The sequence below is a fragment of the Cannabis sativa genome, chromosome 6 (assembly GCF_029168945.1).
Source record: "Cannabis sativa cultivar Pink pepper isolate KNU-18-1 chromosome 6, ASM2916894v1, whole genome shotgun sequence".
Classification (NCBI taxonomy): Eukaryota; Viridiplantae; Streptophyta; class Magnoliopsida; order Rosales; family Cannabaceae; genus Cannabis; species Cannabis sativa.
Window position 1 is genome coordinate 74581562 of NC_083606.1, and position 21629 is coordinate 74603190.

The following is a 21629-nucleotide window of genomic DNA, read 5'->3' on the forward strand; positions in this document are numbered from 1 at the left end:
GCTTGATTTCGGGCCTGGATCTGGGATCTAGGGTCTTGGGTCCATGGCCTTGTCTAGGGCCAGGTTTTGGTTTCGGGTCCGGCGTCCGAGCAACTGGTCTGGGTTCCAGGTCTAGGTCTGAAGTTTAGGGCTCAGGGCTTGGGGTCTGGGGTCAGGTTTGGATAAGGATATGGGGTTCGAAACAAGATCGAGTCTAGAGCTCGAGTCCCCAACCCCAGACATTTTGTAAATATTACAATACAAACCCAATACAAATGATTTATTATGTATTAAATAGTATGATTCACTTTTTATTTAAATTATATAATAATATTAAGACAATATAATATAATGATCTGAATAACATATTACATAATTTAAGGATAAAGACATCATTACTTTAGTATAGTACTAGTAGTAATGTGATCTTTTGCCTTGGTAGCATGGCATAAAATCCTCCTCAATAATAATATTATGATATAATTATTATTTTATTAAAGAAATATAATAATAATGACTTGATCCATTCAAGTCCTTCAATCCATGTAATTAATTAAGCTTTAATACAATTTCATGATATCAACATAAGCTTTTCCATCAGGTTCATTGGAAAATACACCTTTGATATATTCTTTACTTGTCACTGTTTTGTATTTGGGAGGATTTTGTTGAGTGATCAAGCTTGAGGCTGGGCCTATATCACAATCTAAATTTGTATTAAGAAATGTAGCAATTGAGAGCCTTTCCTGCTTAGGGTTTACTACAACTCTGTGCTCAATGCTTGGATATAATCCATTTGTTAAAATCTGCAACCATCATATGCAAATTACATAAATAATATATACAAATAGATTTAATTACACTAAATATGATATTTACTTAAAAATTATCAAAACCCTACCAATATCATACCATTAAGACTTTAAAACATTTGAAAAATTGATTACTAAGAATATGTTACATCAGATATTCTAAATTCATATTCTTTATTTTAAAGTTTGTTTGAAATTTAATATTCATAATCTATATTTATAAAATACTATTTATTGTTATAAATATATTTTATTAATTATTTTAGATTTTAATTATCTTTTAATACGAGAATATGTGTAAATATTTTTTTTTGGTCAAAATATGAACAAATATTAACATTATATTTTTGAATGAATAAAATATATTAAAATTTGAAGATGAAAAAGAAGAAAAAAAAAACCAAAAGTTTTAACGTTATATATTATATAAAAAAAGTTAATGTATAGTATAATGTAAAATTTTGAGATAAAATAGAAAAAGTGGGATTTTAATAATATATTTTGAAAGATATATTACTTCATAAATCTTTCATACAATATAAATTTTTTGTGACTAAATGTGATTTTAGTCATAATAAAAAAACTACTTTTGTGACTAAAATATATTATTTTGATATAAGTTATCACTAATTTAATTTTAGTCACAATAATTATTGTGACTAAAAATACATTTAATCAAAAAAAAATTATAATTTTTGTGATTAACCTTTAGCCATGAACCTTATAGTTACAACATAGGAATGATGATTTATAATTAGTCACAAGTTTTATACTATGACTAAAAATAAAATATTTTATAGCGAGATAATGATCATTATAGTAGTTATGAGATTATTACCTCTAGTATATCTCCTACATTGACAATGAAAGCATTTGGAAGAGGCTTTACAAGGACCCACTTGCCATCTTTCTTAACTTGGAGGCCTTCTACTTGGTTGGCTTGAAGGAGAATGGTAAGGGCCACAGTGTCAGAATGAGGTTTGACACCTATAACTTTCTCTGGTTGTGGGCATGGAGGGTAATTGATCATGTTGATTGATTGCATTCCATCTTCAAATAACTTGGAAATTTCCATGTTTTCTATTCCTAGAACCTTTTCTATTTGGGAGATTATATCTTTAGCTAGCTTTGCCAATTCTAATGAATAAATTTCCAAAATTTCTCTGCACATTTATGTATGTGTGTTATAATAATAATAAAAATAATAATAATAATAATTTATAATATTCTTTGATGTCAGTAACTCAGGAATTTCCTCTTGTGGAGGCTTAATTATTATAAAATATATTTATGTGTACGTTTAATTAAAATTATAATTATTTTTAATAAGTTTATTTAATTTGTGGGAGTTTTTTTTTTACAAATTTGTAGTATAATTATTTAATTAAATGAAAAATATTTAATTAAATAGTGTGTCCGTTCCTGTTGGTGTGCCATGGCACAATATTATTATATAGTATATATTTTGGATCAAATTAGACACAATTTTTAGTATTTGTGGATCAAATTAGACACAATTTTTAGTATTTGTTTCATTTGATATATGATATAAGAAAACTAATTTTTAGTATAAGCAAACTATTTCAAGGTAGAAAAAAAATTAAAATATCATTTTAATAATAATTATTAATTAATTAAAATTTTTTAATAAAAAAACTATTAATAATAATACAGTAGAACCTCTATTTAAGAATACTCTATTCAAGAATAACTTCTAATTTGTTATAAAAAAATGAAGTCCCAATTTGGGCCAGTTGTAAATAAGAATAACCTCTATATTGTAATTAGTTATACATTTTTTAAGTCCCGTATTAATAAAATATACCTCTATATAAGAATAATTACATCTTAAAAAAAATATATACATATATTTTTTAAATTTATTTACGTAGAATTAATAATTTTATTTCAAATTATAGTACATGTATAAATATTATATGTACTCGAAAATAATTCTAATATAATATAGTATTAAGAATTGTTTATTGGTATTTTTGTTACATTGATATTTTTTGATATTTTGATTTTTTTTTCAAGTGTAACTCTATTTAGTTATAACCTCTCAATTAGAATATTATTTTTTTGGTCCCAAGTGTATTCTTAAATAGAGGTTCTACTGTATTATAATTAAAAAAAACTATATGTATATCAAAATCTCATTAATGATAAATAAAAAAATTGTAATTAAAGAAAAATACTAAAATGTATCATTAAGGTGTTATATCGTTATTAATAAAATCTAGTATCTAGTCTCAGTCTCACATAATTTAATTTAATAATTATTATTAAATAAAACTAATTAATTATAAAATGTGATCCAGTAGTACTCTTAGGAACCTATAAAACTTAATAGCAATATCCATAATTAAAATTAGCATTTATTATGTATCAAAGACACATTCTTAATATAATATATATAAATATATATATATTATATGCTCTAGTGTTATAGGAGAAACAAAAAAAAAAAAGCAACCATAGTTTTTTGTATTTTATGCAATTTATATAAATGATATTAGGTGCTTTTACAATGCACCCCTCAGAAAGAATGTACTGATGTATCATTTATTTGTTTCGATATTTTAAAAAAAATTAGGTCCAATTTTTTTCATATTCGTGCACATTTATAATTATTTAAGATATTTTACAAAATTTTAAAAAATTTAAAAATAATTTATAATATAGAAATTAGTGTTCAAATAGTCTATTTCACATGCTTATAAGAAAATATAGTCATACGTGCAACACAATGTTTGAACAGGGTGTTGAATTTTTCTAAATTTTTAAAAATTTTGTAGGATATATGTTTGAAATAATTATAACACCAGAATTTTCCCTACTGGCAAAATCGGTGGACCGATTTTACAACACCAGTAAAACCGGTTAACCGGTTTCTCTACTGGCAGAAACGGGAAAAACTGGTTTTCACCCAAAAACCACACAAATCAGCTCCAAACCTGTCCAAACTTACCAGAGCAGTTCAATACCATAAATACAATGTATCCAAAGCACTAATTCACAATAATTTTTCCACTTTCTCAAAACTACATTCTCAAATGGAAATTAAGCTCAATATACTTCACCAATCATATCAAATCCAAACAGCCCTTATATCTAACCTCCACAAGTTTAAACAAACTCATAAATTAACTTAGAAACATACTCTAATCCTATCTTAACACCACAGCCCCAAAAACTCCTAAAACACTAGCTTAAACCAATCTAAAACTTCAAAAAAACAAAGAAAAAAGTGTTGAATACTTACCTTAGTGTACAATTGACTCCAACTCACAACTAATTCAGCCAAGAAGAAGATGAATTGTAAGAGAATCCTTAGGCTGCAGCTCCCCTAGGGTTCGGCCAAGCATAAGAAGCAAAACCACCAATGCTTCTAACAAAGCTAACCCCCTTTTTACTAACCAAATTTTCTATTTTTTTTTTAAAAGCAGCCACTAATATAAATATATAATATCTAAATCATAAAGACCATTATACCCCTTTAATCTTAAATTAAACCTAGGGTATTTTAGTAATTCTAGCTAATCCGCCACACCGATTTTCTAAAAATTAATCTAGAATATTTCCAAAATAATCCATCCCTAAATGTCGTGACATTTCGGATCACACCGTCCAGTTCCACAGTCACCAAGCCCAAAAATATTTTATTTCAGAAATGGTATCCATGATACTCACATATTCTAAAATAATCTCCGTAATTAATTAATTACGCTTTACTTAATCATTTAATAAATTATAGTTGTGTACAATCAACTATAATATTGTAGCTAGGTTGTGGATTTAATTAGCAAGGATTCATTTTACAAATTGAAGTGAAGTTTGTTTGGTGGTTTATCAAAAGAGGTGTGTACAATCACTCATTTCTTTACTTAACGACATAATATTTTTCATCTTAGAATAGTTTGAATATCTTAAATATTCATCCATAGTGAAGTAGGTTCTCAAAAATTTGTGTGTTGCGGAGATATAAGAAGGAAACTTATTGTGTGATATTTGTAGATATAATAGGTGTTGGGATTGTACCCTAAATAAAACTCTATTTCAATTGAATTTTTACCATTCAATTATCAATAAAGAAACAGAAGTATTTTCATCACTTACTTAGTATGTCATTTGGTTCATGTGATCATTTATATGTTTATTTGATTTATAAATTCTTTTAAATCCTTATCACGTTGATGTTCTTGTTTATTGAGTCGTCAGCACAGTGGAAAGTAATCAAGATTATGTGATTAAATGTATTCCTAGATTTATCAGTACACAGGGTTTAACTGATATGATAATCTACAACATAGTTTACTTGCACCTTGGATAAGTGCTATGTCCCTTCCAGGGCATTGGTTAAAGTAAAGCTTGGGTTGGATGCATGGAGTATGCATTGGAAGGGACCGATATTGAACTTGGATTAGATATGATAAATTTACCGTAATATCTATTCAATTCAATATCACCTAGTTGATCCTAAATCAAATGATCTTAATCCTGACATGGTTAGGTTCGATCTCAAGAGTGTTATTTATGTTCTTTGATTTGTTAGTTAAGCCTACCTTTTGGTCTGGGTGCAGTGGCAGACCCTGAATTTAATTGGAGGGTGGGCGTAAATTTTTTTCATTTATAAAATATTCTAAAAAAAAACAAGTATATATAAAGAAAAACACAATTCAATATTTCAATTCCCAACTAAAAAGATATTAAATATCACGCACTAAAAATCTTCTAAAAGAAACAAAAAAAAAAGCAATCTAAAACGATGTTCAAAATATATAACATACTCAATATCTTAAAATTTTAGCAAATATATCAATTTTTGAGCTCATATCTAGAGTTGTCCTTGACGAGTTTTCATGTTTTGGAAAAACGATGAATGATAAGCTCGTTGTCAATAGCATTGAATACATCCTTTTCGAGATATGCTGTCAAAATATCATTCAACTATTGATCTCCCGTTTTGTTGCGCATTTGTTGTGCGTAATTAAAATAATTAAAAGATTTTTTTTTTAGTTAAGAAGTAAAAGAAATATTTTTTTTCAGCATGGGCTTAATCCACACTCGTCCTTAATTGGGTCCGACAGTGTCTGGGTGATACGTACATTTTGGGAACATGGTAGTACAATTGAGTGGGAGCGCTAATCAAAGATATGGAATCTATAGCTTCTATCTGGACATAGAAGTGAAACGATGATTTCCTTCCAGCTTGGCTAAATAGAGATAAATGGTTGAGTACTCATTTCAGTGATTATGTTAATTCACTGAAATATCATTTATAGGTGGCTAAGTGTTTTAAGGATAAAATAAATTGAAGGGTGTAACGATAAATTAATCTCTAAGAATGTAAATTATCTATAAAAGATCATTGATTATTGAGATTATAACAATGAATAATTAATAGCGTATCTATATCATGGAACATATAGAGCGCTCTATGTAACTGAGAGTGCAATTCCAAATTCTATGGTGGATGCAATGAGGAATTAATAAGTTAGTGGATTTACTTGGTAAATTCTAGATGTGCTTATTGGAAGTTCGGTTATATAGGCCCATGGTCCCCATACTAGTTGAGACAATACTTTTTGTAAGACTCAGTCAATTGATTTTAATTAATCAATTATAATTCTAAAAAATCAGACTATGTTTAGTATGAATTTTCACTAAGCTAGGGCTTAATTGTGAAGAAAGAGATTCTAGAGTTTATTTGTTAATTAAGAGACTTTATTAAGTCTAATTAATAAATGTATTAAATGGAAATATTATTTAATAATTAATTTTTAATTATTAAATAATTAGTTTTGGCATTTAAGTGGTTGAATTGGAAAACTAGTATTTTTTAAGAAAATAAGATAAATAGTTGAAAAAATGTCAAAATTGCAAAGTGGGGCCCATATCCATTGCCGGCCACTTAAGGGCTAATTTACCATTTATTTTTTTCAATATTTTAATGTCAAATAATTCTAACCTAACCCTAGTTGGATTCCTATAAATAGGTAGTGATGGCCTCAAAGAAAAAGATGATGAAAACACTTTTCTTGAGTCAAAAACTTGAGCCATCTTCTCTACTAATTTCGAATCCTTCTCTCTCTCTTTCTCTCTTCAATTTCGAATCCTATAGTTATAGAGTAAGTGCCCACACACATCAAGTGGTACTCAGTAAGGCTGTGAAGAATCCAAATTTAAGAGAAGGAGAATCGGGCTCAGATCTTGGTGATACTCTGCTACAGAAAGGATACAAGGGTTAGAGATCTGAGCGGAAGGAGTCATTTAATTCCGCTGCTACCACTGTAAGGTTTCTCATACCTTTTATGTGTTTATTTTTTATTGTTTTAGAAGTTCATGATTAGGATCTTAAAAACATACTTGTTAGTAAATCTAAATCCTGGTAAAATATATTCCAACAATAGGTACTTATGAAAGTAGAAAATGTTATAAAAATAGAGGAAACTCTACCCAATTTTTAATTATATTTATCGTGTGTTGTTTATCGTGTTTTTATTTGTTGATATATGTACTTAATTATAAAATTAGAAAATATTATAGAAACCAAGAAAACTCTGTCCAATTTTCAATTATGTTTATTGTGTGTTGTTTATCGTGTTTGTTTGTTGATATTGGTACTTATAAAATCGGAAAAAATTATAGAAACAGAGGAAACTCTACTCAATTTTTAATAACAATGAAGATTTATAAGTACTAAAATAATTTGACTTGTTTAAAAATTGCTTTGATATAATTTTTAACTTGTAATAGCATTAAATTATTTTAAGTAATTATAGATTAATATGAATACAGATTGGATGAAAAAGAATAAATTGTCAAAAGAGTATGAAAATGGAGTTAATTATTTCATGAATTTTGCCATGCAAAATGAAGAGGATCCTACTATGATATCTTACCCCGTGTATGAAGTGTGGAAATTTAAAAAAAATTAAAAGTTGTAGATATAAGAGAACACTTATACGTAAATGGTATAGACCAAACTTACCAAAAATAGATATAGATATGGATATGGATATGGCATGAGTACTTAAATTGAATTTTAAAACTTTTTCTATTTGAATTATTTTTCTATTCAAGAATTACGACATATATATAAATATTTTCAGGGTCCTAATTAAACAACCTGACGGTAAAGCCTGTGGTTTTTACATCATGCGACTAATGAGAGACTTAACTATGTCGAACGATCCAAAAGATTATCTTGTGAAGCATGCAAGTGTTTGAGCTATCGTACCTTTACAATAATTTAAATTTTGATTCATAAAGAAACTAGTATATATATAAAATTTGACTGATTTTTATATTGTAGTGTTATGTTCAGAAAACATACTCAATGGATGAGATCAAGAAGTGCTCGAAGAATGAGTCTCCAATTTAACTGAGTATATATCATGATTTAGATTAAAATTTATTAAGTATATATGACTAATCATAATTATTGTCAAACTTTTGAACTAATTACAATATATATTATTATATAATACTTTATTCTATTAAGAGATGAATTACATACATCTATTTAAAGTATTGAAAGATTGTTTTACAAATTATATTTTAATTGTAAATTTTTGTATGCAATCAATGTAATAGTAGGAGAAATTATTTTGTTTTTTTCCACCAGTACACTCTCTCGGCGGGCTCTTTAGACTGCCGAGATTGACCAATATCGGAAGGCTAGACCCGTCGAGATAGGTGTCAAAAAATATTAAATTGGAATAAAAAAATATACCTATCTCGACGGGCATAGATTGCTGAGAATGCGTCATAATTAACGGCGAGAATGCCTCCAATAACGAAGGGTCGGGATTGCCGAGATAGATTCACCAGCAATCTCGGCATTAAAATTTACGGCAGGCCAGACCCACTGAGATAAATCAATAATGGAAGCCGGACCCGCCGAGATAGACCTATTTACTAAAAAAGCTATAATACCTAATTGTTTGAAAAAACAAAAAAGAGGCTACCTACTTGCACCACGTGAATCTCATTCGATGATTTGATTTGATTAGTAATTAATTATTTATACCTAATATTGTTTGATGTGCCCATCATTCATACCTAAAACAAAGGTTAATACATAATTGCCCAATCCATCGAATATTTTGTGGAAATACATGAATGACTAGTCTTGTATAGACTTCATCAGTTAATTTTTTTTTTTTTGATAATTATCAATTTATAAATTTTTTAGAAAATGTTAAATAATTTATAATATTAAAAATAAAATTTAAGTATTTTATCACATGCCTGATTATATATTTTTGTAAATATGTAACTGTTAAAGGTCGATTATATGTGATCAGTAACTAGTTTATCTTCAACTTGTATCAATATTAAGTTTTGGTTATTTTTTAATATAACCCAATCAAAAATAATTTTTATTTGTACTATTTTAAAAAACACAACATTCATTTTTATTATTTATATATTTATATATAAATATATAATCACTATTTTAGCGGTGGGTGTCAATGGTACATTTTAATTATTTTCATCAAGAGTATTTTTCAATTAGAATGTATTAACTCATATGAAAAAAAAAACAATTTTAAAGCATATAAAAATTACAATAAATATTTGTTTAGACCTTATATTTTATAAAAATTATTGATTGAGGAACCTTCTATTATGTTAAATAATAAAATAAACCCTATATTTTTTAAAATAGTACAAGTAAGATCTTGAACTATTTTTTTCTTAAAATAAAATTTAATAATAACTCTATCAATCTAGAGGTGTTATGACAAAACATGTTACATTTTCTGTATCTGTTCGTGTTAGGACTTAACTTCAAGTTGGTTTTATTAAAAAAAAATTGTCGCAAACTCATGGTCTTATTTGTAATATTTTAAAACATACAAAGTCTATTTTATCATTTAAAAAATAGATAAATTGGTAACTTTTGTAAAATACGTATATTAAAAAAAATAAGATGAAGGATAATAAAAAGATATAACTATTTTAATATGTAATTATACTTAATACAAATAAAATAAAATACAAACAATATATATAAACAGACTTTCTATAAATATCCAAACAAAAAAAGTAAATAAAACATATCTTAAAAATATTTAAGTATAATGCACGGTAAAAGAAAAGAAAAATAAATTAAATAAATTGATTAAAAAAATGAAATACTAATGAATGTAATTAATTATAAATTTATATATCAATAAAACAAAAGTATATAAAAAAAAAAGCTAAATAAAAAAAACTTAGAGCATTTTTAATAGATATATAAATTAATTAAATTTTATTTGAAGATAAATTTAATTAATGTATAACAAAAAAAAAATATATTCTTCAACGTCTCCCATCATTCAAACCTAAAACACAAAGCTTAATACATAATTGCACAATCCATCAACTCTTTCGGAATATTTTGTGGAAATACATAAATGACTAGGAGAAAGCTACGTGCAAGGGGTATGTATACTTAGTTTTATGTTAGGTGTTTTATAATATAAATGAAAATGATTCAATAAATAATCATATAATTTAATTTATTATTATAGTCTAATTGAATTTTTTTAATAAAGTGATTTATTCAAGAAAAATTTATTTTATTTATTGGGTGTAGTAATTTTTATTTATATTCAAATATTTTAAATGATGGTGTTGCAATCTAAAATAAATATAGTTCTAATAATTTAATATATCTGACACTTGAAGATATCATAATAATGTAATTGCAAACTTAATATTCAAGATATATTCACACTTAATATTTTGAAATGTATTTTTTTTTTCTTAAGGAAAACCAAATAACAATACAATTTAAAATAAATAACGTACAATAACTTTAGTGTGAAATACAAAAAAAAAAAAAAAAAAGAAAATTAACCTATTCACAAAGTAGTCAAACTTTTTATTTTATTTTTTATCTTAAAAATAAACCAAAGAACAATAGCATCTAAAAACCAAACACATTTCTTAACATACATTATTTAAAAGTAAACTAAAGTTCATACCTTTGAAATATGTTAAGCTTATGTTTTGCTTAATCAAATTTTTAATAATCACTACTATTTTTCAACACCAGCTACCTAATAGAGTCATGTGGAGCTTCATAACTCCACCAATTCTTAAAGTAAACTGACTGAATCCAATGAATTTATTAGTTATCACTAATTTAGTTTTAATCACAATAAATATATTAACTAAAAATACATTTAATCACAACAAATTGTAATTTTTGTGACTAATACTTTTACCTACGGATCTTTTAGTATAATTTATAATTAGTTACAATCTTTTTCATTTTATTCACAAATTTTAATGTGACTAAAAGTAAAAAAAAATTGTAGTGTTTTTATAATTTTTATTATAATAAAAAAAATAAAATATTATATTAAAAAATTGTAATAATAATATTATATATACTTCTTCAAATTTGAGTAAATTAATGAAAGAGAGATCATGAAATTAAGAAAATTGATATCACTAAAACAATTATGTCGGTGACTATGATAAATTTTAATATTGTGGGGTGTGAGCTGTTGTTGTTGTAAAGCTATTTATATAATTAATAGACCAATTTAGTTAAAAAAACAAAAATAGACCAATTTAGTCACGTGTTAATATTATATATAAAAATAGACCAAGCGCCACGTCCTATAAAATCCTCTCCACTCCATACTTTCATTACAAAGCAATAATTTCCTATTAACTTTCTCTCTCTTTCTCTCTAAAAAATATTGAAATGGGTAGCCTTGACTTTGTCAACTCAAATGACAATCTTTTCAACCCTGAAGAATTTCGTAAACAAGCTCACCAAGTAGTGGATTTCATAGCCAACTACTATACTCAAATTGAGTCTTACCCAGTTCTTAGCCAAGTCAAACCGGGTGATATCAGAAACCACTTACCTAATACAGCTCCATCTCAATCAGAACCTCTCCAATCTATTTTGAAAGACATAACCAATGTCATAATCCCAGGCATGACACATTGGCAGAGTCCCAATTTTTTTGCATTCTTCCCGATTAACGTCAGCACTGCTGCCTTCCTTGGGGAAATGCTATGTGCCGGTTTCAATTGTCCCGGGTTTAGCTGGCAGGTATCTCCGGCCATAGCTGAGCTCGAGATGGTCGTCATGGATTGGCTAGCCAACATGATCAATCTTCCCAAATCTTTTCTTTTCTCGGGTGGTAGCGGTACTGGTGGCGGAATCATTCAGAATACGACTAGCGATGCAATCATCATGACCCTAAATGCTGCACGTGATAGAGTGATTAAGAAAATTGGGACGGAGAATATGATGAAACTTGTTGTCTATGGGTCTGACCAGACCCATTCGACATTTGAAAAGGTTTCCAAGGCTGTGGGAATAAATCCGAATAATATCAGATTAATTCCCACAGTCATGAAAAAAGGTCAACCTTTTTCCATGTGTCCTATCAAGTTAAGAAAAGAAATAGAGAATGACGTGGCAAAAGGATTAATCCCACTTTATTTGTGTGGAAGTGTGGGGACCACATCAACCACCGCTGTCGATCCACTTGAGCAACTTGCTGACGTGGCGACAGAGTATGGGATGTGGTTCCACGTGGATGCAGCCTATGCCGGAAGCGCGTGCATTTGTCCGGAGTTTCGACACTTTTTCAATGGGATCGAGCGAGTTGACTCAGTGAGTATGAACCCGCACAAGTGGCTTCTGACTGGCCTAGGCTGCTGTTGTTTGTGGGTTAAGAGATCTGATTTGCTTGTGAAAGCGATGCGAGTCGAACCTGAGTACTTAAAAAATGAATGGAGTAGTACTGAGTCTAACTCGGTGGTGAACTTCAAAGACTGGCAACTGGGTGCAACTCGGAGATTCAACTCGATACGATTATGGCTCGTCCTACGTAGCCACGGGGTTGAGAATCTTCAAAACCACATTCGATCCGATGTTCGAATGGCAAAAGATTTTGAATTGTTTGTAAAATCTGACCCAAGATTTGAGATTGTGGTACCAAGATTGTTTGCTCTTGTGTGCTTTAGGCTCATCAACCCTAATAACAATAATTCTGAAGATGATAATGAGTTGTTAAACCAAAAGCTTCTTGATTTGGTTAATTCGTCCGGAAAGATTTATGTGTCTCACACTATAGTTGGTGGGATATATTTGTTGAGATTTGCTGTGGGAGCCACGCTTACAGAAGAGTGTCATGTTATCGCCGCATGGAAAGTAATTCAAGAGGGAGCCACTCAACTACTTAAAAATTAAATATTATATTTTTTATATATATTCTTAAGTTAATATGTGTGATTTATAACGTTTGCTTGTTTTGTTATGTGCCGAATAAATGTGTGTTTTGCATTTGAGTGATTATTATTGTTGTTGTTGTCGTCTTTAATGAATTGGGCTATGATTGAAAACGTTGAAGGAAATATAATGAAGAAACTCTTATTTATTTATGCATAGTAAATAATAAAAGTCCATTTGTTATTAGTAGTTATTTTTTTTTATAGAGTGATTAAGATTATAAAAAGACAACCTTCGATGTAGAGAGGAACATCTAGTCAACAAGTTAATTATTTAGTTAGAAGGTATACAAACTGAGCATATTAATCGCTACAAAATAAAGCAACTTATATACCACCAAGTTACTTCAAAAATTTAGATAAAATTATTTGAGACCATCCCAAAAGAGACTCGCAATCTAAATGAATAATTTAAGCTAACCTACAAATAAACACATTAAGTTGAAAGTTGATTAGTGCACTAAAAAAACAAAATATTATGAAATTTTATATAACAAAAAAATGTCCAACAATTTTTCTTTTCTAACAAGAAATAAAATTTAACAAAATAACTTATATTTGAAAACTTCTGAATAATATAGTGTCGTCGTTTATTGAAACTAAAATGTAACACCCTAACTAGCATAGGCGTGTTAGCGTGATTTTTAACGTACTGTGCAGCTCGTTGCTAATCAACGAGGTTATTGGAAAAATGTGACTAATTAAAATTTCCCTTATTTAATTAAAATATAACATATAACTTTGATAAACTTCCGGGATCCCGTTTACAAAATACTATTACAAAAGTTTACTACGCAATTACAAAATACTTGTCACCTAGCGACAAAACAACAAAAGCCCTGGTGTCCCAAGGATCGTACGCTCCAGGCCTAACCGCCCCGACATGTACAATCTTTACCTGCTCGCTCTCACGCCTCCTCAGCTTTAGCCTTGCCCTTACCTACACATAGCAATAGCATTGTGAGTCGACAGACTCGGTAAGAAAAGCATAACATAATAAACATACTAATATCCCGGGTTATAACCATAACCCTAACTGAATTAGGATCGATCTTGACAAAGTATGACTAACCACGAATCCAGCCTATACTCAGTACTCTAATCGCACTAATGTAGTAGCAGTTAATCCATACTATCTGATAGCCTAGCTTATATCTGATGGCATCTCGGTGCAACTCTATGTACACCTCACTGTTGCCCCGATATGCTAATCTGATGGCTATAGATTTGCCTAACATATATCTGATATGTTATTCTGATGGCAACTAATATGTACGCTAAACATGTATAAGCATATGCATGACATTATACTAATCTTACCTTGATTCCGAATTCAGGTGTGCTAGCCAACCTGAGTGGAACAACTCCTTGGCGAATTATAGGCTCTTAAATCACATCAATCATAACATAGGTGAATGACACGCTAAATCACTTTCCGGGGACTTAAACTTGAAACTAAAAGGTTTCCCTATCGATAAATAACATGGCAATACCCTAAATAACTCAAAAATGGGAAAAAGGTAGGGTTCCAAAAACTGCCCAACCGGAATTCCGGTTCTGTGGGGTTTCTTGGGAGCCAACTGGAATTCTGGTTCCTACAGGCCCCTCTGAACCGGAATTTCGGTTCAGTGCAGGAAAGACCAAAATTTCTACAACTCCACCAAATTAACCCCAATCCACATGAAACCTTCCGGACCTGTTCTATAAAACCTAGAGAACATTTCTAAAGCAATAAAATATCACAACATGCTCAAAAACAAAAACCACCATTAAAGCTCCAAGTTTGAGCTTCAAAACTCAAAGCTTGGTTAACTCAACAATCAGCCACTACTACATGCTTAAATCAACATTAAACAACATATCTAACTTCCAGAAAACAACATCAAACCCTAACATCAGCTATAGCAACATAAACCACAAAATCATGCATATCCACTTTCTTAAAATTCAAGAAAACTCAAGAGGACAAAGTCAAAAGCTTACCTAGAGCTTAAGCACTCCAAAATCTTGCAGAAACTTGCTTGAATTGAGAGGAAATGGAAGCAAACCCTAGCTGGTCTAGCGGTTCTAAAATGAGAGAGAGAGAGAGAGAGAGAGAGAGAGAGAGAGAGAGAGAGAGAGAGAGAGAGAGAGAGAGAGAGTTTGAGAGAGAAATGTAATTTTTTGTCCAAATTTTGATTTTTCATCAAATGAATTAAATATGGTTGGTTTTATTTAAAATAATCAGCCAAGAATTAAATAAAATTCAGATTAGAATAATTTAAAAGAAATCACACTAAAGGACAAATTAATAAGTGGGAAAAAGACTAAAATGCCCTTCCCACACAAAAGCCATAAAAAGAACACTAAGGGGTATTTTAGGAAATTCTTAAATCCTGACTATTCTCGACATTCCCAATATCTAACTATGTCGCCCCGCTAAACTAAAATACTAAGATGTGATTCAACTAAGCCATACACCGCGTTCCAATGTTGCCGTGCACTGAACATGCAAAATTATGAAATTTCTATATATAACATATAAAATGCATTCTGAATTCAAATAAATCACTATAAATTAATAATTTAGAATTAATGAATAATTTTCATAATTAAACTCTTAATCATTTGCTGATTTCTAAATTTAAGCTAAGTGGTCTTTACATAAAAATTTAGTCTAACTTTTAAATTTCTCTACTAAGGTAGAGGATATTAAACATTAAAACTCCTACAATCACAAAAGTCAATGCAAAGTGAAAATTAGACCACCAAAATTGATAATAATGAAGTTATAAACATTTAGTTATTTCAATGTTTTCTTGTAGCGGTGTTAACAATTTTTTAGAGTATCTCCAAAGAGTACACTAAATTTGGTGTCACATATCATAAAATTTAGTGTCAAAACTATTTCCACTCCAACCACAACACCAAAAGTTATAATAAAAAAATATTCGTTATTATTATATTAATTTTTTAATAAAATAAAAAAATATATTAAATTAATTAACTAAAATGATCACAATTGTTATATCTAAATAAAAGAGTCACATGTACAATAACTAGTACAAACTTTATTTTCGACGTGTTAAAATTTTTAAATTTTGTAGGATGTCTTAAATAGCTATAATGTACACGACCATAAAAAAAATAGACTAAAAAAGTAGTCTCTCGAATGTCGAAACAGGTTGGAGTACAATAGTGCATAAAACTTTTAAAGAGGTACATCGGTTTCAGTGTGTTAATTTTTTTTGAATTTCTTAAAATTTTGCGAGTTGTCTTAAATAATTATAACATACGTGACTATAAAAAAATTAGACTAAAACAGTCCAATGGGCGTTGTTATCCACGTTTCCGCGAAGTATGACACATGTCATTTAATGAGGAGGGATTACTCCTTCCTTAATTAAAGTCTACTCTGTCATGAAGAGGCTTCCTGGAGCAGGGAAACAACCAGGACGAAAGGATACACAGAAGCCTACTCATGCTCGCCTCAACCTCCCGGACGTGGAAGGCGAATTACCTCTCTCGAACCCGGAGGGGTTGGAGAAAGGGAATCTCACTAAGACCTTACCCGAATGGGTACTTGAAAGGTTTAACACGGACGTCTACCATCTTGAGATGTTGCAGATGTCGACCTTTTATACATGCCAAGTAACCAAAGTGACATTTATGTTTTTTTAACAAAGATTAGATCTTGTCTCCTACATTCGAGCATAGTAGTGGCGCATACCAGCCCACTTTTTTGCCAGACAGATTTTACAGACTCCTACTGATCATAAACGAACAAGCTTTGAGCGACAAGTAGCCTCTGCTTTTAAAGGTTGAACCTTTGGTTGACATGTGTCCGAGTGGTACAAATGTTAGGATTTATGCCCTAAAAGTAATAAATAATTAATGGATAATATATTAAAAATATATAAAATATATTTATAAAATAAATGATATATTAATTATAAGAGTATAATTATTAAACTAAATTATTTTCGTATACTAAATCAATAACCACTCAAAACTCAATATTTAATACCAATACTGCACTACTTTACTATAATAATCATTAAATACTTATTCCTTGTATCCACCTACTAAAAAAAATATTTAGCAACATTTATTAAACAACACTTAATTAAAAAGTGTAACTAATTTATCTACTATTGTAATTGGACACACTTAAAAAAGAAGTGTTGCTAAAGAATTCACATATTTAAAAATTTAATATTTTTAGACCAAATAATAATAACCAATACTAACACTTTTAAAAGAGTGTTTTCATTGATAATACAAAAAAAATCCAAGTAAACCTTACAAAATAAGTGTTGCCATATATAATTTAAATTGATACTCATATGTTATCTTTAAAAAAAGAATGTTTTTTTTTTTTTGAGATGTTAGTGGAGTGTAACTTATTCTTTCAGTTACACAATCATTCATATAAATAAATGATAAACTTCAAATGAAGAAAAAACTATCCATTAATTTCTTTATTAACACAAACCAATCCTCCAAAAAAATTCTGCAAAGTACCTCCCTACTATAGGTTGGCTATTAATTAATTTGGACATTTCAATTTCCACTTAATTAATTTGGACATTTTTGACTTCCACTTTTAAAGCTTGATGTAATCTATCTCTTCATCAAATTTATATATCAGAGAACTACAATTGTGGGCTCAATTTAAGGTAGTTTTCATATTTTTCGATTGTGTTCTATTTTTATGCTTGTTGCGTATGTAATTTTTTTTATATTGTAATTGTTTTTTATGAAGAGATTAATTGTGTGTAGAGAAAGTAAACTTTATATATATATATATATATATATATACTAGTATATGCACGTATGTTATGTTTTATATGAAGTATTATATTATGAGTTCGGAAGGAAATAAATGAATAAAAAATAAATAATATTTAATTTAGAGAGATTTGAATAATAAATTTAAATTAAAGTTTTATGTCCAGTAAAAACATATTGGAAACCATAATAATAAGGTTATAATATATGTTACATTTGTTCCAGTTCTTAAATTGTAGTTTGTTAGAGAGATATAATAAGTTAATCGTAAATATTATTTAATTTTTTGGTTTAATTATTGGGTTTATTTTTTGAAATTTGAATTTAGCCGTGTAAAAAAATTTCAAAAATGGTAGGATTTGTTAGAGAGATATGTGGGTAAGATATTTTTTTTTAATTTAAAAAAAGATTGTTTAATTTTTTGGGTTTAATTATTGGGTTTATTTATTTGTTAACGTTTAACGTTAACAGTCTGTTAACAGTCTGTTAAGTTAATCGTGTAAGGCTAAATAAAAAAAAGAATCGTTAAACCAAGAATTGCTGTTAGATAGACACTTTTAATATATAAAGATATATATAAGTTCAAGTTATTATAAAATAATATAGAATAATATAAAATAGATAAGAAGAAGAAGATGATGAAGAGATAAAGAGAAAGTGAATGAGCATTTTTAAGTTGTTTATTCTAATAGGGTGAACTCTACTTATACAAAAGTATTGACTAAAGGAATGAGAAACTAAATTAATAAGTAATAAAAGAAAATACAATCAAATATTAATGATGATAATTAATATGGTGATTTGGACATCCATAAATAACATTTCACAACAATAATTTTTAAATTTATTTTCTAATTATTCATTTTTGGTATTAGTATATATTATTTTATACCAACATTTTTTTTTATGTATTTTCTTCATAAGATATCCATTGATGGAGCAACTATTCAATCTTCCAAGCATATGAAAAAATTACATGGATAATATCTAGCTTTTTTAAAGTACTAAGGTGGCGTTTGGTAACACTTTTTTAATTAGTTTTCTGTTTTTTAAAAATAGAAAAGTGAATTTTTTTTTCAAAAAATGTTCTATAAAACTGTTTTTACTTTTCAATTTTATAATTAGAAATTAAAATTTTAAAAACAAAAAAAATCACTTTCAATATTTTTTTAAACAGTTTTTTTTTCTTAATCAATCTTTTGGATTACGACCAGACCCGGACCCAAATCCCCTCCCCACGGCCCTGGCGCTGAACCCGGCTTTTGACTTGAGCCCGAATGTGACCCCGGACCTAAACCCGACTTAAATAAAATCAAAAAATAAAAATAAAAATGAACTTTATAGAACACACTTTTGTTTTCTGTTTTTAAAATTAAAAAACAAAAGTGGTTACAGAACGCATTTTTGTTTTTCAAAAATAAATTTTTTAAAAACAAAAATTTTACTTTCATTTTGTGATTAAAAAATTAAAAAACAAAAATGTTACCAAACGGCACCTAAACTAAGTCAAAGAGAAATAGAAATTTTTGTCGTACTTCATTATTCAAATCTTCAACTTTGTTATTAATTAGATTTTCTTATTAGTACATTAAGTATTCTTATTTAACATTTTAATTGCTTTATTTAGCCTTTTCTTGTTTTATTGCAAAATATTGAATTTTAATGGAGTATAAATATCTATAAAATTTAGCAAAACATTTATTTTAAAAAAAGTTGTAAACAAAGGCTGCCAATTATTTAGCTAGAGCTGCTTGTTTACACCGAAAATGTAGTTATTGCGGGGGGCTTGTCTCTATTGATTTGCAAGCTAGCTGATTTGCAGTAATAAAATAATTGTTTTCAAAAGAAACAAATTGTGATTATTTTAATTTTATTTTTTATAAATATTAAAATAAAAAGGGATGATATGACAACATTTTTATAACTAGTGTTGTTATATGTGTCTTAAGTTTATAACATGTGGTAACACTTATAAAAATGTTGTTTTATACCTAAATTTTTAGCAACACTAGGAGGCAACACTTATATAAAAATGTTACTTTTTAATTCTATTAAGCTAAAAAAAAGTATTACCAAATAGGGACGGACCCACTACTCTCAATGTGGGGGCTATATAGCCCCACTACCAAAAATATTGTCTTTTAAAAATTAAATATAATTTTTTTAATTTGATAATTATAGACCAAAATAATAAAAAATCTCCCACAAAGTTAAATAAATCTAGTAAAAATGATTATAATATAAATATAAATATTTTTTAATAATAAAAAAAAATCGCTAATTAATCCCAACTTCCCACAACATTAAACATGCAATACTCTTGAAATTAATAGCTTTGCTTGGACCACGTGAATTTGTCCTTCCAGATATTATTAACTATTATTATTATTATTTTTATAATTATAATAATTTACTAATAATATTAATTTTAAAAGAAGAGATACTTGCACCACGTGAATTTGCCATTCATTATTTTAACATTATATTATATTTTAATTTTTCCAACTATATATTGTTGATGCTGATGCCTCCATCAACCAAATCTCAAATAAAACTTAATTTATATTTCCCTTTCGATCGACAGGTACTCTTGGAATATTTTATGGAAATACATATAGGGCTCGTTTGGAACGCCGTATTAGGTCGTATTGTATTGTATTGTATTATATTGAATTGGATTATATATCATATTTTTATATAATACTATATTAAACTTTAATTTATACTAAAATATTATATATTTAGGTGTCCATAAAAGTTAATACCACATATAGTTTTACATAAAAATATTGCATAAAATACAATTCAATATAATACAATACAATACAATACGACCTAATACGGCTTTCCAAACGAGCCCATAGAGTAGTCTAGAATACAGACATAACTTAATTTTTTCAATATAAATTTATATATTATAATTATTTAGATCACTTATTAATTGTTTAAATTTTTATTTTCGTATCAGCGTTTTCCATACATATATATTATTTTAATATTTATATATATATATATATCGTGATGTATTTTTTTTCTAATATATTATATATGGCTCCACCACAGCAATATATTATTACATTATCAAACTAGCTTTTTCAATATCATTATGATGATCATCACAATAATTTTCAATTTCATTTTTGGGTTGAGTATTGTCTTTTTGCATGATTAGTTTTTTATAATTTAGTAGAAGACAACTATTTATAGACTATACCAATAATGTAGAATAGTGTTGAAACAAATTTATGATACGCCAAGATCAAATAAATAGATTTAATATGTATATTTCTTTTAAGGGTTTTTTAAGATTAGGGTGACAATATGAAAACATGCAGTACATGATGCAGGTAGAGATGGAAATTTATACCGCGGGGATAGGTAACTGCGGGGACCCGCCCCTAATAGGGTAGGGATTCCCCGTCTTGGTGGTTAATGAGGCGGTGGTGGGGGACAATTTCAATACCCGAAGCGGGGATAGGGCAGGGGCGGAGATAATACAATCCGCACCATATCCGACCCCGATACAGATATATATAATTTTCTTTTTATTCTTAACATATATAGTATATATATGATTGATAATCAAAATTATTTTAATTATCATCCATAATCAAAATTATATATCATATGCTTAAATTATGAAGATCTAATGACGATAGTAAACTGATGATCATTGTGGATTACATGTGTAAAGATACTTTCATCTCGATTCTTAATTTCATCTTTGTTTACTTTTTAATTTGTTGGGAGGCTTGAGAGGTATGCGACTATGATCCTATACTTATTGGGTTATGATTTTTTTATTTTTTT

General features: G+C 28.2%; 2 protein-coding genes and 1 long non-coding RNA gene across 3 annotated transcripts in view; 2 read left to right on the forward strand and 1 right to left on the reverse strand.

Moving 5' to 3' along the window:
• Window positions 1–484: 484 nt before the first annotated feature.
• Window positions 485–21629, reverse strand: part of LOC115724915 (protein SRG1) — a 72449-nt gene continuing 51304 nt past the window's right edge. The window contains exons 3-4 of the mRNA XM_061117839.1: window positions 1630–1954; window positions 485–785 (exon numbers count right to left, since the gene is read on the reverse strand). Of these exons, the coding sequence (XP_060973822.1) occupies window positions 540–785; window positions 1630–1954 (571 nt within the window). The 3' untranslated portion in view covers window positions 485–539. The remainder of the gene's footprint in view (window positions 786–1629; window positions 1955–21629) is intronic.
• LOC133039027 (uncharacterized) lies at window positions 2293–8324 on the forward strand. The gene is made up of 2 exons (XR_009688570.1): window positions 2293–7084; window positions 7907–8324. It is a non-coding gene; the product is annotated as an uncharacterized LOC133039027 (long non-coding RNA).
• LOC115725219 (tryptophan decarboxylase TDC2) lies at window positions 11358–13167 on the forward strand. Its single transcript, XM_030654663.2, has one exon. The coding sequence runs from the start codon at window positions 11506–11508 to the stop codon at window positions 13009–13011; it is 1506 nt and encodes a 501-aa protein (XP_030510523.2). The 5' UTR covers window positions 11358–11505; the 3' UTR covers window positions 13012–13167.